At 49.0% G+C, this 16,117-nt stretch overlaps 4 protein-coding genes across 4 annotated transcripts; 2 read left to right on the top strand and 2 right to left on the bottom strand.

The window, feature by feature from the left end:
- Nucleotides 1–770: 770 nt before the first annotated feature.
- Nucleotides 771–3,173, bottom strand: FSUBG_1695 (peptidase family m20 m25 m40; the record flags this gene model as incomplete). The annotated part of the gene is made up of 1 exon (XM_036679389.1): nt 771–3,173. The coding sequence occupies one exon, from the start codon at nt 3,171–3,173 to the stop codon at nt 771–773; it is 2,403 nt and encodes an 800-aa protein (XP_036542791.1).
- A 6,212-nt stretch (nt 3,174–9,385) lies between these two features.
- Nucleotides 9,386–10,515, top strand: FSUBG_1694 (FAD dependent oxidoreductase; the record flags this gene model as incomplete). The annotated part of the gene is made up of 4 exons (XM_036679388.1): nt 9,386–9,515; nt 9,576–9,835; nt 9,898–10,330; nt 10,382–10,515. The coding sequence occupies 4 exons, from the start codon at nt 9,386–9,388 to the stop codon at nt 10,513–10,515; spliced, it is 957 nt and encodes a 318-aa protein (XP_036542790.1).
- Nucleotides 10,516–11,110: 595 nt separating this feature from the next.
- FSUBG_1693 (FAD dependent oxidoreductase) lies at nt 11,111–12,535 on the top strand (the record flags this gene model as incomplete). The annotated part of the gene is made up of 2 exons (XM_036679387.1): nt 11,111–11,212; nt 11,396–12,535. The coding sequence occupies 2 exons, from the start codon at nt 11,111–11,113 to the stop codon at nt 12,533–12,535; spliced, it is 1,242 nt and encodes a 413-aa protein (XP_036542789.1).
- A 308-nt stretch (nt 12,536–12,843) lies between these two features.
- Nucleotides 12,844–14,872, bottom strand: FSUBG_1692 (wd containing protein; the record flags this gene model as incomplete). The annotated part of the gene is made up of 3 exons (XM_036679386.1): nt 12,844–12,928; nt 12,980–14,752; nt 14,805–14,872. The coding sequence occupies 3 exons, from the start codon at nt 14,870–14,872 to the stop codon at nt 12,844–12,846; spliced, it is 1,926 nt and encodes a 641-aa protein (XP_036542788.1).
- Nucleotides 14,873–16,117: the final 1,245 nt, after the last annotated feature.

The following is a 16,117-nucleotide window of genomic DNA, read 5'->3' as shown; positions in this document are numbered from 1 at the left end:
CCCCCCCAGCCACGTCCTTTTTTTAATTGAGCGTCATGGGCCTGCACGCGTTTAATTGAAATTTTAAACGCGAGAAATCGACATCATGAATTAATTATCTGTGATGACGATTTCGATCAGAATATAAAATATTTTTAGTGTTTATAGTTCATCATTCCAATGCATCAACTGCCTACGAAGTAATGTCTTGATATCGGCATGTGGATGGTACGCAACAATCTGATCGAAAAGTGGAGTCCCTTATAAGCCCAGGAACAAAGACAGAGTGCTCTCGATGTCAACCAATTTGTGTCTACCTGCCTAACCAGTAGCTTTCTACTAACTTTGTAGACCTCTATTCTCTTTCTATTTACCATTTGTAGACGTGTAGCAATAAAAGTTCCCAATTCCTCCATATAGTACTACATCATCGTCACTCAGGTGCTGTGGCAACATCTTGAAAGCAACATTAGACTTATTCTTATGACTCTATCACTACTATTGGCCATATGCAGCCCTTGAATAGTCCTTTTCCTTTGGTACGCCTATACATGGATATCATCCCAAGACGTGGTCGCATAACCGGAAATGCTCCTTCCAGCCAGACCGTTCTATATTTTACAAGTGTTGACCAGAAGAGAATTTTTGTCTCAATACAAAAGGGAATAAAAGCAAAGGTGTTCCAAAGCGCCTAGTATCGCCTCGGATAATCGAAGAATCCACATCAATCGCTCCGTCAAAGTTCGTAACAGTAAAAACAAGGAAAGGGTATATAGCATGAATCAAGGTATTTAGGCCTTGACTTGTAGTTTGGGTGGAAGAGGAGGTAGCGCACAGGTTGGTGGTGGGACTGGTGGAGGCACTTCGCCCAGGTGAGGCATGCTCCTTCGAATGAAAAGGCTCTTCCCGTTCATATCAGGCCTCAAATGAGGGTTGCTCACAGATGCGGGAATAGGGGGTAGAGGTACTGTGGGTGGAGGCGCAGGAAGAGGCAGCGACTCTGGCGACATCGGGGGTGGGAGGTCGCCTGAGGCACTATACTGTGATGCCCGGTCAGACATCACTGACTGAATGCTCGCCCGTCTTTGTGACCGACCCCTGGCTGACATGCTGTCACTTCGTGCATCGCTATAGGTATCCAGGGAAGCACGGCGACGGGCTGCCTCCTCGGCTCCACCAAGAAAAGACCGTGATCGTGTTCTTTGTTCCAGGCTGGGCCGAGTTGAGTTGGGAATACTACGTCCCATGCCACTGGGATTTTCGGATTTGCGCCATTGCCTCATGTCTGATTGTCTGCGCGAGCTGCCTGGGCGGTTGATCTCGACGGTTGGTTCTTCTATTGGTACCAGGCTTGAACGCCGCGATGTCATATCATATGGAGTGGGAATATTTGGTAGAGACGGCAGATCATCTTCAACTGGGATGGTTGGCTGAGTTTCGTCTCCGTGTCGCGTCACTGGTCGTTCGTGGATGTCCTCCATTGGCGACGGTTGGTCAGCTACCATGGATAAAGGCCGCGCGATTGGTAACGTCGTTGGTGGCCCTCGGCGACCCAAAGATCGCACTTCCAGTGGGCCTGATGAAGGAGCCATGCCGAATTCCTGGGCCATAGTCTTCGCATACGAGTATCTCCGGTTCGACGAATTGGGTACACTGAAGTTAGGTGTTGGGGTTTTCAAATCAGCGGCCCCAGATCCATAGCTAGATTGCGGTCGTAGGTTGATGGGTCCGCCTTGCAGCTCGATAAAGGGGGTGAGAACTTGCATAGACTGTCTTCGGTCCAGAATAGCTGCAGCGTTGGGCCTAGGTTTCGGCTCTGGTGAAAGTTTTGCCTCCTCCAGCGACGACTTATGCTCAGCAGGTGCAGGGAAGGTATCGACAGTTGGTGAAGACGCTGGCGAGGATCCTGCAGACGTCACCACTGTCCGTTGACCGGATGATATAAATGAAAGGCGATTGGAATTTTCTCGCAAACTCTCCAGTTGCCTGCCATCATGCGATACGAAGCTATTTGTCGTCGAAATATCATCAAGGGGTTGATCGGCTGTAGGTTCAGGCTCGGCCACATTTGTGACTGAGCGGTTGATCTGTGTCTGACTTTGCCATTGCAAATTTTGGGGAGGCAGAAAGCTGTCGGGACTTTGAGGGCTCTGAGAGCTTGAGCTTGCTATGCGTGATAACCGATTAGGGTCTCGTACTACCAAAGTTCTTTGGCTAGGTCTCTCCCGTAGTGGTGCAACTTCGTCCTCAGCCTTTGGTTTGCCTGTCTCGGTAAGTGTCTTCTTTCCTCCCAGTGCCTCGATTTCACGACGCAATGTTGAGATCCAGCCTTCCATATCCTCGGCAGTTTCAAATACCATGAGGAAGTTGGAGACATGGCGTCGTTCAGTAGCCCGTAAATTCCATCGCGAGAATAAAGAACGAGAGTCTGATGATGTTGTCCCGTCGGACTCTGCAGCTGCAGAGACCTGGACTACCCAATGGCGTCCAGGGATCACATCACTTGCAAATGCTGCAGAATCTTTGGTGAGGTGCAATATTCTTTCAGGCAACCGGTCAAAGGGTCCTTCTGCTGCATATTGCAACAAATATCCGGATGTTACGAGAACATAAATCTTGTTGGTCCATTCAAACTTTGGGAAATGGCCGGAGGTATTACGACGATGCTTCTTCTTGACCTTGGCCTTCTCGGTAGGAGCGCCTTCAGCATCTGGCGCTTCGGCATTTTCGTCTCGCAGTGCGCTAGCTCGTCGCTCGTGCATGCGTAGAATAGCTTCGGGTGCCAATGATGTAGCTGGTAATGCCATGTGTTTGACAGCTTGTGGGAATGCTTTAAATAGGGGTGGGGGATGCCATGCTGAAAGTGGCCCACGGCCAGGTTTGCCAGACCCCTGAGTTCTGACAAGGCCAACAGGTCGTGGTTGAGCTGGTGAACTTTGCTGTGTTTCGAACATGGTGGCTAAAGGGCGCGGGCTGCGAGGGGACGCAGGCATATCGTCAAACGTTGCATCGAGCTGGGCTGGAAAATAAGGGTTGGTTTCAGGGAGTGATGTACGGCTTCCAAAGGATGATGGCGTTTCAGGACTGGCCAAGTGCGTCTTTGATCGACTGAATAAACTTCGCAGTCCTAACCTCGATTCCCTTTTACTAGCCCTTTCAGCTTTCAAGGGCACGCGATTCTGTTCAGCTGCCATTGTGTCAATATCCGGAGGACGACTTCTTCGTGCTGGTCCATGATGACTCTGGAGCGCCTCTAGAGTACCACTATGGGTCATGAACGAATCTCTCAAGGACATATTGGCGAAATATCAAAGGCGCGGTAAGTTTAATGACTTGGCAATGCGTTATAGTCAGCAAGCTAAACGGTAGGCGTCGGTGTAGAAAGGGTCTGCTAGTGATATGCAGAACAGAGCGGCATAGGTAGGGTACCGTGCTGCTCGAATGCAGGCGGTAACTCCAACACCTTTGTATGACAGAATTTGGGGATGGTCCTAGGACAATGTCTCGTTTAAGAATTGCGCGGCATGTATTCGTGCGTTCAAAATGTGTAACCCAGACCGAGGCTGACCGGAGGTGGGATGTGATGAAATGCGGGTTCCCGTCTTTGATGCCGTAGGTCGCAGCTCAGTCGAAAAGTTCCGTCTGATATGGCGCAGATATCAACTCATACAGTAAGAGGCCCGTTATAACGTCAACAGCTTGTTGCCCAGAACGGAAAGTACAAGTAGTTGCGGGACGTTGGTGGTGGCGAAAATATACCTAGTATAGGTATTGGGCAACAAAGAGTGACGATTGAGAGAGCGATTCAGGACAAGGAGTGAGTGTGAAGCCGAAGCCTACGAGACAGACAGTATATGAAATAGCGAGCGACGAGGTAAAGAGAAACAGCTGAGCCAGAAAAGAGGCGCGTATACAAACAAAAGCCAGAAGAGAACAACAAAGACGTATTTTGGGTTGTCGAGAAGGAGAAGAAGAAGCAAAAGAAGCAGAAGAAGCAAAAGAAGCAGAAGAAGCGACAGCGGTTGTAGAAGGGGACCTGAGGGGGTGGAAGTGGAGGGAACTTGTAAGCCAGCACAACCACAAGCAAAACGCAAGTGCCATGAAGTACCTGCCTCTTGAACCTAATGGTGTGGTACTGTGTGGTCTGCACGAACTGGGGAAGGTCCTGAACCTGGACTGGACTGGGACTGCCTTATGGGGATCCAATGGCAAGCTAAGCCCACCTCAGGCACGAAGACAAGAGCCATGCAAGGGAGGGGAGCCCCGAGGCCAGAATTAAACAAGTTCCAGGATGAGAAACGGAGGACACGATAAACTTTTCCTAATTGGGCGTCCTTGAAGGGAAACATTGAACTCTAGTGAGTTACTCGACATCATATCTCAAGCCTCGTTCTATGCGATCACTGTAATGGCTGGCTCGCCCAAGATGCCTCATAAAGCAAGCGCCCAGGTACACATCGTATCGAACTGTTGTAAAGGCGCACACTCTTATTACAGGAACACCAAAGGCACTTCAATGGGTCCAGAGATGCAGGTACATACAACAGTATGTATGTAGCAAGCCCACAACCGCCCATACAGACAGCAAGTCAGCGAACGACATGACCTTAGAACATGGGCATCAATAGTGGGACCCTTCTTGAGGAGCAACATGAACAGGGACGACAAAGGCCACTCAGCGAGGCGAGCAGAGGGCACAAGAGGAGCCAGGGGCAGGGGAACCCCTGTCAACCTGCAAAACGGCCGTCAGGGATTATCCCGCTACTAAGATGGTGTTTAACTTTGGCAGTCCAGGAATCACGTTCACTCAAGGCAGTCCAGATTCATGATCCTCGGCATTATTCTTTTGCTCCTTTACCGAGTATTCGAACAGTCAGACAGCCAGAAAAGGCCCAAGAGTCTGGTTTACGAATATAAAATAAACTTACGGATACAGTTTGTGAGACTCGTGTGCTCGGACCCAGTTCAACGGCTTACCCGTTGAACTATGGGCCTGTTTTGGTAAGAGCACAACGGGGAATGACGGTTCTCATACGTGTGTTACTCGAGAACAGATTCACACACGCGCAACGTCTGCAAAACAAGTGGGTGTGATGCTACCCAGCGTCAGCTTTATTGGCCCAAGGACATCGACGCGGCTTTAATCGCGACACGATGCGACTCTAACTCGATCAATTATCTCAAGTTGCAATGATATTCGGTGCACGGTATGTGTGGATAATGTGGATGGAGAAACTTTGTTTTGTCCTAAATAAAGAACAGTTTTACAAAACACACAGGCCTGTGCTGTTCATCAGCATATATTGATCTCATCGTCCCAGTACCGATACATGCGATTCGAGTCTTGTAACCTCACTCATGAGATGGAGCATACAAGTCCTCCGTCTGACCGATTACCATCAACATACAGTCATCATGCCGCTTACAAAAAAGACTCAATGACTCTGCTACCAACTTGTCTCCGTGCTTGAACCCTGTGAACTTGGGGTTTCCAACGACTCCATCCGGGATCAGGGGCTGAGAAGCCGGTCCTAGCGTGACAGTGGACTGGTCACGATCTCAAGAGGGAAGAATAGACGGGCCTCAGTTTTGCTGCTTACGAATTATAATAATAAGAATTGCCAGGCTATATTATGGATGAGTAGTTATTTCCCAATGTTAGAATGCTCTCGTCTGGCAGCACGTATGTATGTATGTACTCAGTGCACTATGGACTCTTTCTCCCTCCCGTCCCATGAGGGTCGAGAAACTCTAACAGCGCGATATCGCTTCGAGGAGGAATCCTCATGTGACTCTTGCTCTCAATTCGGGAATCCCGGCTGTTTGCCCTTCTGCAGCCAATGACAGCGGAAGCTTCGGTGTCGTAGGTCCCGGCACACTTTTCGGAAATTCTGGTAGGAACGGTGAAGTCTGCCGCTCGGCTGATCACGATCTTTTTTGATATGCCGATCACATTAACTGCCATATCACATATCAGCGTTTCTTTTTTATCACAAACATGTCAATCGACATTATCACAAAGCCATTATGCATGAGGAGCTCCAGGAACAGAAATTGGTGAAGATTTTTGGCTCTCTTGTTGATTGTGTGTGGCCCCGGCTTTATCACTGCCAGACCAGTGTCTCATCACGATAAAAGACGGGGATTGGTTCCTCTAGCCAAAACGTCCGATTGATATCCCACTTGCTTAGTCCTTTGTGACCCGGAAATACAAGGACCGAAATATTCAACGTATGTACCAAGCCTCGCCCAGCTGAAGAGCATGGCTGTTGTTTCGGGACTGGGGATTCAGGCTGTGCTCCGTAGAAAACAAGCGATTCCGTTGTTGTTCAACTGCCTTGAGAACCCCTGGACCCCTTACATTTTCAATATGCCTTTTGGAATGACTCAAATCTCAAAGCCAAATTGCATTCGATGAAGAATCCAATGGCTGATGCAAGTCTTGCACGTGAGGGACAATTGGTGCAGTCATTTTGCTGGGTTGATCTTGTGCCTGGAATGACAAGCGCCAGCAATTAACTCACAGATGCATTGCTATGACGCTCAAGAGGCGGTAACTTACTTGGCCGAGCTGACCATTGCTGTGAAGTAATAAGCGAACCTCTTCCTCACCGATTCTTCTATTGTGTAGCACAGCATCAGTTGTTCAACATAAATTCTGTATGTACGACCGAACCAAGAATATCCGTGGATGTCGGGGCTCGTCCAGGCAAGTCCTATTCTAGGATTGGGTGCGGTTCCGCTCGTAGCCCGTCACATTTTGCTTTTCTCGGCAGCTTTTTCTTTCTTTTGTCAGCATTATCACAGCAAAATGAGTCGTCATCAGAGTTGTCATCCACAGCCCGGCATACGGATGGGGCCATCGATCGAATACGACAACGATACCTACTGGACCTCACTCACTTACTCACTCGGATGGACACACGGCGCTAACCTCTTGGTTTATTTGATTCCAAGCCATCATGCAGGAGCGTGGATAATTGGGACCAGTAGGAGATGCAACTTGTTTTGCTTTTGCTGTGTTCCTGCAGTAGTGGGCTCGACTAGGCTTGAAATTGTCTGGCTCGAATGTCAACTTCTCGCAAGCATGGGCCTAATTTCTGGTTAGCTCACCTCGAGTAAGACAGTCCCATCTATACAAATCTGAAGGGCGGTTCTCCCTACTTCTGGCGGCCCGGTCCCTTGACCAATTAATCAATATGGAGGCCGTGTCTCAGCTTCATCCAGCCAACTTGTCCAAGACCAAGAACCAAGATCTATCTGATGCGGTGAAGGACAGACAGACATAAACAAACAAACAAGCAAACAAACAAAACACGTAGAGTCCAATTTCCCACCGAAAAATCGGGAGCAATTAACATCAGGGATCCGATGGTTTTAGTGCCGGAAGCCACGGTAGTTGACGTTAATATTAGCCAGGAGACAGGGCTTTTGGCACAGACAATACCGCCAGTCTGGCTGGACCATACTAGCCGAACGGCGGCCAAAAAAACCAAGGACGACATAGCGGAATGACACCTTGACTGTGAGGCCGGCATGGATAGCCTGGCGGATCGACATTACGAACCGATATACGGATACCGGTCTACGAATCTCAGGTGGCATGTTTTACTACAGCAAGACGAGATGAAGATGTCCAATATGTTTGACTTTTTTCAGCAAGTCGACAGCCGATTAGCTTCTGTCTTGAATACACAAGTCCCCGCAGGATCTAGATCCGTCGTGTACCGGGTTATCCATCTTCAGGGACCCTGTAGAGCAGGGTAACACTGGGAGGAAAGACGACGTGTAATCCAGAGGCTGGGATGAAGTTATTTCCTGACCTGGAATAGTTGCAAAGTTGCATATTAGGCATCCTTATTCTTTAAAGTTCGTGAGTACAGAGTAGTTGTAGACGAGATGAGATGACATCCCAAGATAGCATCAATGCCTGAGCCTGAGCCTGAGCAGTGTTCATAAACCTGTGAGGTACCAGCTTCAGCCTCAGTACTAACTCAGGCGCTTGTTCTCTCTTCCCTCCTTCATTATCAGCCACCGTAGACTCATTTAACGTACCTGAACTTTCTCGCAGGACCCTTCAGCCATGAGGTGAGCCACTGACATGCATCTTACATATGTATGTTCAACCAACGATTGAAAAAAAAGATATCCTTAAGTCAATTGAAGGGGTCTTGCGGGTCATAGCTGTGAGAATGGCGTGTTCTCAACGCAGTCATGTTTCATCATCAACGCCCTCAAAATCCTGGCCGTTGAGGCCTGTCCTGTCTGTTGAGCTTGGAACTGTTGGTCCCTTTTGTATCAGAATCACATGAAACATGTAAATGAGCCGGTGCAGTGAATAGAGATGCATGTGTGTTGTGATGTTCGGATGATTACATTGAAATTTGTCTCAAGAGTATTGAGGGTTCGTTACATGTTTATACCGTTGTCGATGACTTGTGATTCTTCCTAGTCGCTGTGAGTAATTATCGTTCTTCATTATTGAAGGTTCGGTGCGCCCGTAGTTGTGAGACTTGGGCTTGGAATGGAATCATGATGATGTGGTCATCTGTCATTGCGAGTAAATCATGTATCACGACTCTCCGAGTTGAACCGACAATATGAGTCTATGGTGCAACAGATTGTTCACGATGGCCTCGACCAGAAGATGTGTGAGTGATTCCAGGCCATCACGGTCAATGAGTCTAATTCCATGGATGTCTGCGTGACCTCTTGGTTGGAATCATGAACACAGAACGTCTACCTAACCAAGCTGAAAGCAGCACATGGCCATGGGGAAGTTCAGGTTCAAGTTGGGGAGCGATAGCGGAGTATCTATCGTTCACTGTAGCAGAGTTGCCCCAGCCCCCGCAGGCCGCAATCGACTGATGTGCCCTGTGACCTCTATCGCCGAGCCTGGAAGCTTGGTTTTGGAGGGTCGTGATCAGCACACAAGCAGGCCACTCGTCAGCAACTCCGCCGCAGACTTACTTACTCATTGCGATCTGGTTTCGGTGATCACGATGGACCTCGAGTCTGAATCAACTCTCCTCTGGTATTCATAACCTATCAAATAACCATAATTCCTATTTTAACCTCTATTCTTCTATATACACACGCATAAATTGCTCTGTAGTACATGCATAAGGTACCTACCCTACCTACACACAGGTAGGTACCTTACCTTATCTATCTGCCTGTTTGCTACCTACAGTACAACCCCTCCACACCAAACGCTTCAAACAAACTGACAAACGTAACTCGACCAATCGTTTTAACAACGTCTTCCCTAATTCTGACGTATTCACCGACTCTCTTCATATACTTTCTTTTGAGGCTCTCTTCGCTCTTTGCAGCCTTTTGTTAGTTGTACCTTACAAGAACAACCAAGACCAAGCGATATATACAAGGAAAGCAAGCATCCATCATGGCGTCTCCACCACTCAACACCGCTGTTCCCCGCAGCGACTCGCCAACAAGATCCCCGCGATCAGCTTCGATATCGTTGCAAGCAGCTGCGACCATGAATGCCGGACTTCAACACGAACCTCCACGAAGTACGTCCTCTACTATTTTGTACCTATCTAACAACCAACTCGGCCACTAACACTCCACAGGATCGTCAAGCAGCTCCATCTCCCGAAATCAACACTCCCCAAATACCGGTCGACGACGTTCCACCGTGCTCATGAACCTCCAACTCAACGACCCTTCTGTACCCTCGCCAGGCGAGATGGTCAACGAAACGTCTGGTCTACGGACTGCGAGCCCGCAACCTCTCTCTGGATCTCCCTTCACGGGTGATCCCCATCATCACAGAGCACCCAGCCTGGGTGAGCTGCATCAAGAGCTTGAGGCAGAGCAAGAAGCTCATGTGGTACGAGATATGATGCCATGTCATACGCAACAACAATGGCTAAGCTAACTTCTCATTGATAGAATCGCCTCTTGCAGATGATCCGGCAGCAGCAGCTCGAACTCCAGCGCCTTCAAGCTGCCAACCCCCATAACCAGAACCAGAGCTCAGCTGTAGAAGACAGCTCTGCCATTTCCGAACGATCAGGTCACGGAACCCCACACGCCTCCAGCCCTCATGTCGCAATCCCTCCTATTCCAACTGGCGGATCTGGCTCTCGCTCTAATAGTTACCGTCACCCTCGAAGCTCGTTCGATCTCGCCCGTGCCGACCTCCAACGACGATCTCGAACACCCAGTCGTAGTGGTGCCTCCCCACGACTTCGCGCTACTTCCATAGGTGGAAACAGCGAGGATTGGGTTCTGGGTGGTCGCGATGAAAGCGCATTTTATCAGGCTGAGACACAGATGCTGGTTCGTGAGAACCAGATGCTTCGTCACCGAGTACGAGAGCTTGGTAAGTACAAAGCAGTTCATGCAACCGGGACATTTGCTAACGGATATCCAGAGAAACAACTAACAGACCTCGGGACTGGGTCGCCGGCTCCGCATGAGCCACCTCACCCCTCAAACCTGACAAGATCTTCTATGACAGTAGATAAGGAAGAGGGCAAGCCCACAACTGAAGAAGCCAAGCCTTGAAGACGCTGTTTCGTATTTTATCTGATGCTTAGAACACGAAGCACATTTGAATCTTATGGCGTTAAGCGATCGGGGCGGAAGTGATGGGAGCCGGTTTTCCAGTGGTAAATAAAACCAACTCGAGACAAATATGGCGTTATGGATTCACTCCATGTATATTATTATGAGTTTGACCACTCGAATGGAAGAATATGGATTTGATATGATGACAATTGAGGTTCCCAAAAGCTTTACAAGCTTATCCTCTATATTAATTTATCCTCAATCTGTTAAAGTGTGTTTGTATCGTAAGATCGAGGTCTTCAAGTTTTACGACTGGTTCAAATTACCTAGCTTCTGATAGGAGGCTGTAGGGTATGAAGCTCATGAGCAACAGTTCTCTCCACACTTGCAGTCTTACTCAAAGATATGTAAAACGTTTTAGAGTGAAAAACTATATTTCATTGGAGATTTGTATCTGTTTTGATCGGCACATGGTGTTACTCCCCGTCTGCGTTGCGCCGTTGGTCAGTTCGGTGTATGCATCAACTTGGCCGAATTCTAGGTATAACATCCTCCCACTCTTGCAAACAACTCAGCTTGAACAACAATCATAATGCTTCAACCACTGGCACGTAAATTTCCCACAAATCTACGAACTATTCAAAGAAATAGCTTCAGTTTGACATCAGCTGCTAGAGCCGACTTCACCCATGCTGTAAGTCCACTACATCGTCATCATAAGACCTGTATCATGACCCGGCTCCGGCGCCGGAGCTTCAGTCTCCGATCGATCCCGTCCGTAGCCAGATCACGAGGTAGTGAGCGGCGGACAAACGCCATTGACTTGCCACGATGTATTTCAAATCAACTCGAGCCTATGACTCTAACATTGTAGTAGGTAATTGGTGGCGGTGTCGTTGGGCTGGCCGTGGCCCGTCAACTTGCACAAAGAGACGATACCTCAACTGTTCTCATTGAGCGTCATAATGCGATTGGCACAGAGACAAGCTCGCGTAACAGTGAAGTTGTTCACGCAGGTATTTACTACGGGCCATCAAGCTTGAAAGCAAAGCTCTGCATCCGTGGTAAGAATCTGCTATACGAGCTTTGCGAGAAGCACGATATAGGCCATCGCCGCACGGGCAAATGGATCGTCGCTCAGAACGACGCACAGCGTGAAACTCTTGAAAAGATTCACTCCTTGTGCGAAAACGACCTCGGTGTTCCAACGCGATGGGTGAGCGGTGAAGAGATCAAGAGAGACGGTGAAGGCGTCAATGCTGCTTGTGCGCTTGAGAGTCCGACAACCGGTATCGTCGACTCGCACGGCCTGATGTTGTGTCTCCAAGGTCTATTTGAGGATGCTGGCGGTGTTTCGGCGCTCAACTCACCCGTCGTGAACATCAAACCTCTCGGATCTAGACCCGGTAGTCAAGGTTGGGAGATTGATGTCAAGGATGCTGCCACGGGTGAGACTTCGAGTATCACGGCCGAGACGCTCATCAACGCTGCTGGTCTCGGAGCTGCGGTTATTCACAATATGATTGTCCCATCTGAGAAGCGTCAAGAGTTGTACTATGCCAAGGGCAACTATTTCTCGTATTCTGCCTCTCAGCCCAAGATCTCGCGTCTCATATATCCCGTTCCTGAGCCTGGCATTGCAGGTCTAGGTACCCATTTGACGCTTGATCTTGCGGGCCGTCTACGCTTTGGTCCTGATGTGGAATGGATTGATGATCCCAACGATTTGGCTGTCAACGCAGCACGATTGCCGCAGGCTGTTACTGAGATCCAGCGTTATCTTCCGGGTATTGATGCATCAGCTCTGGTGGCAGACTATGCTGGTATTCGACCCAAGTTAGCTGGCCAAGACGCTGTCCTCAAAGGTAAAGGGTTCCACGACTTTATCATCAGGAAAGAGGAGGGATACGAGGGCTGGGTAAATCTATTGGGTATTGAAAGTCCTGGACTGACGAGCTCACTGGCAATCGCTGAGATGGTACAAGAATTGCTCCACGGGTCCAGCAAGTCACTTTAAAGCAGAGTATTTGTAAAGTCGTAGCTAGAATTCGTTGGATTATATTCAAGCTATCCTCGATCACAGCTAAGCTATATGTGCGCATGTAAGAAGCGAAAGGTAAGGTAATGTGACCGAGATAAAACATCGCAAACGCCATGTCGAGAAGAGGTAGGAACACACTCAAGGTATCCTGTGCCCATGCTAATACTGAACCGTCGTCACTGGTCATCACTTTTGGTAAACCAAGATATCACCCTAAAGGCTGCTGCTATTAAAAACCACCTGCGCCAGCACAAAGGTTCGCGTCCACTCATTATTCTGGCCTTTTACCTCATCGAAACGCTCGGGAAGAACTTCCTACTCTGAGTGTCCACGTGGAGCTCGTAAATACCGTTCTGTGCACCAACAAAGCTACGTCATGTTAGCAAAACGCGTATACAGAATGACCAAAAGCAGACTTACAGTGTACGACCATCTTCGCTCCACGCCAACCCGGCAGTATTGTCCGGCGAAGGCGGGACTTCGAAGACACCGTGGTCATCCTCCCATCGATTCACCACCTGGTTGATAAGTGGCACTATGATGGTTGTATCGTCGGGGTCGGGGTCGTTGTTTCGCTCTCGTGCCTGGAGAATCTCAAGCACGGTGAGGTAGGATGAATCTTGGCGCTGACGCTGTTCCCGAAGCATGGCCACTGTTTCACCGAGACTCTCCATCAACCGATCTGGCCTTCTTCCAATTTCCGGGGTGTCGGAGGCTTCACGTGGAGTTCTTGTCACTGGACGTCTGTTGTAATTACTGCCCAGCAGCTCTCCCATGGCACGACCGATACTACTGCTCCTCCGACCCATGGGCCGCTCGTTGTCATCGTTGCCAATAGTTCGACGGGCTGACCTGGCCGCCCAGAAGTTAGTCGGACCACCTGTAGCCCTCTCATCCGCCGCCGCTGCCGCCGCCACTCTTTGAGCAGCTCGTTCACGACTACGCCTACCAAGCTGCATAGCCTCAAGTACAAGTGTCTCGTTGGAGGTCAGAGGAGTATTTAGAGTGTCGATCACATCTCGACGTCTCCCAGTCTCTGCAGCGCCTGATCCGAGTGCGGCATCTCTTCTCTCGCGGCGGCTATCCAGAAGTCGCGGATCAATGGTGTTTCGATCCGGGATGTTGATGTGCTCGAAGACCGGTTCTTCGATGTTTACAATTTGACGAACATAAAAATTGCTCCTCATATCAGCAATACCAACATTGCCTCTGTCCTCTGTCCACGCAAGCATTCCGAATGGTCCGGGGCAGAAGGCCATATCTCGAATAGCACCAGGGCCACTGTGTGGCCGTGAAGACGGAAAAGTTGTAATAAGGGGGTCGGCATTAGGATTTGCGAGAAGTGCGGCATTGAAGATGGAGATGGTGCCATGTTGGGTCCCAACAGCGAGATATGCTCCGGATTCAGAGAAACAGGCGGCAAAGCTTCCTCGACTATCCGTTCTGTCGTCTTTCTTTTGGCTCTTGAGAAGAATTCTCTGTGTCTGTTCCCATTGGTATGCAGGACCTTCACTTGACCTCGTCGCTGGAGATTCTGCAATGCTCCTAACTCTCTCATGGACATATAGATATGGGTCGTCGAGAATGGCGATCAGAAGCCGGCCGTCTGGAGAGATGAGTGCGCGGTTCACGAAGTCTGGGTAGGTGATGATATCCAATGCCTCTGTCTTCTCCTTCTGATCAAAGTCGTTAAGGCTCACCAGTGTAACAGTACGGTCGTTGTTGGCCAATACCGCCACAGGCTCTTTATACGCCCTATCGTGCGCTGGCATCCTTGTTGGCGGGAACCAAAGTGTAATGCAGTTTACCCGGTCCTTGGCTAACTTCATACTTTTCGCGATCAGGGTTTTGTTGTTCCGTCTCGCACGGTTCAGAAGAGAGAGTATAGGGTCATCACGGGACGAGTCGAGTCCTAGGCTAAGTCGAGTGTCTGGATCGAGTTCTGATAGGATTCCATGGCCATCATCGTCTCCTTCATCGAGTCGAATTGCCACGAAGTCGCCACTCTCACTCCCACAGCATAGCCATCCTTTCTCGGCGACGAGGCACCGAGGCGCAAAGGTGAGGAGTTTGATGGTTTCGCATTCTCGGGTTGTCGTGTTCAGTCGTTGGACATGGTTACTGCCATTGCCACCTGGAAAATAGACAATGTCCTGCTTCTCGGCGCTAACGAGAGACCGTAGCTGCCAATGTCTGGAGATATCATGAGCATGATGGCGCCACAACAAGATGAATTATGACATACTGCGAGCGCACGGGGATACGATAATGTTTCCGCGCATGCTTCAAAACGAGGGCATCGGTTGGGTACATGCTGGACGATGTTAGTATTGATACAATCAATGGTCATGATTGATAAGCTCGTTGGCTCTGAGGGCTGCCATACTCGCTCTCATCTATCGCCATCTCGGACCACGCCGCCCCTCTAAGGGAGCGACAATGCGGAGAATTTCGAGCTACCCGGTGGTTGAATATCGATACGATGAGGATTTGTCCTGCGTATGAGAGTTGTCGAGCTCTCGAATTCGTCGGCGGCTAGTAGGCGCAACGCGAGCGGCACAGCCGTGGCGAACAATGAACCAGGCAGATCGCGGATGATGAGGAGTGTGGGGTTATCGATTTGTTTATTTGTTTTCTGATGTGAAATGACGGTTACGGGAGCGTAATAGAAGAAATGTCGTTGGCCGAGTCGGGCGATTACTGATGTGGGTTATGAAGGTGGCATGCGCGAATGACGTCTGGCTTGATCTGATTTAATGGGCGAGGGTCTACGGGATAATTTCAGGACCGACCCCAACTCAATGATCAGCCAAGATCAGGTAAAGCTCAATTCAGTGTTAACTAAATCACTTTTTTTTCTCTCTCGATCTGAAGGTATTTGATAATCCTTGATACACCAGACTATCGTTATTTACTACCGGTTAGTAGTGGGAATTGTGCAACTACAAAAAACATCTCAATCCAGGGATCTGCTTAGATTGATTGATTTGAAGCCATCAACTTGCTACTCGGCGAGATAGATCTAGGCGACTCGGTAAAAATAACACATTCGCTTTTTTCCCCTCCAGGCAGAATAGACTCTATTTACCTCTAATCTAATATTAACTATCAATAGAAAAGCCATTTAACATATGCTTTTATCATGAGTCAACCATTCGGTATGCTAATTAGTATGCGGTCATCGGCAATATAGATAATACCTACGTAGGTAGTTAACGAACACGGACAACAACTGGGAAGAATCTACTGTCTACGAGTATACTGTGCCCCTGTTTGAAAGAATGGAACTGTCAACTGGTGAAATGTAAAGCCATCGAACACTGACTTCTATAAGCTGTCTTCATGCCGTCATCAGCCTTGCAGCTAGAATACTTACAGAAAGCATTCCATCATGACACCAGTATCAAGCTACCTTACCTTAGACTAGCTGGCTCACGTATGACAGACAGCTTCGTGCAAGACCCCGAGTTATGAACTTCTTGACATGCCCGAGCCAAATCCGTTACTTTTCCGGTAACACCGAAGCATTCATCACGTGTGGTGAAGCTTTTCTCAGCC

This window comes from Fusarium subglutinans (assembly GCF_013396075.1).
Source record: "Fusarium subglutinans strain NRRL 66333 chromosome Unknown NRRL66333_c0000011, whole genome shotgun sequence".
NCBI lineage: Eukaryota > Fungi > Ascomycota > Sordariomycetes > Hypocreales > Nectriaceae > Fusarium > Fusarium subglutinans.
This window is presented reverse-complemented; position numbering and strand designations above follow the sequence as displayed.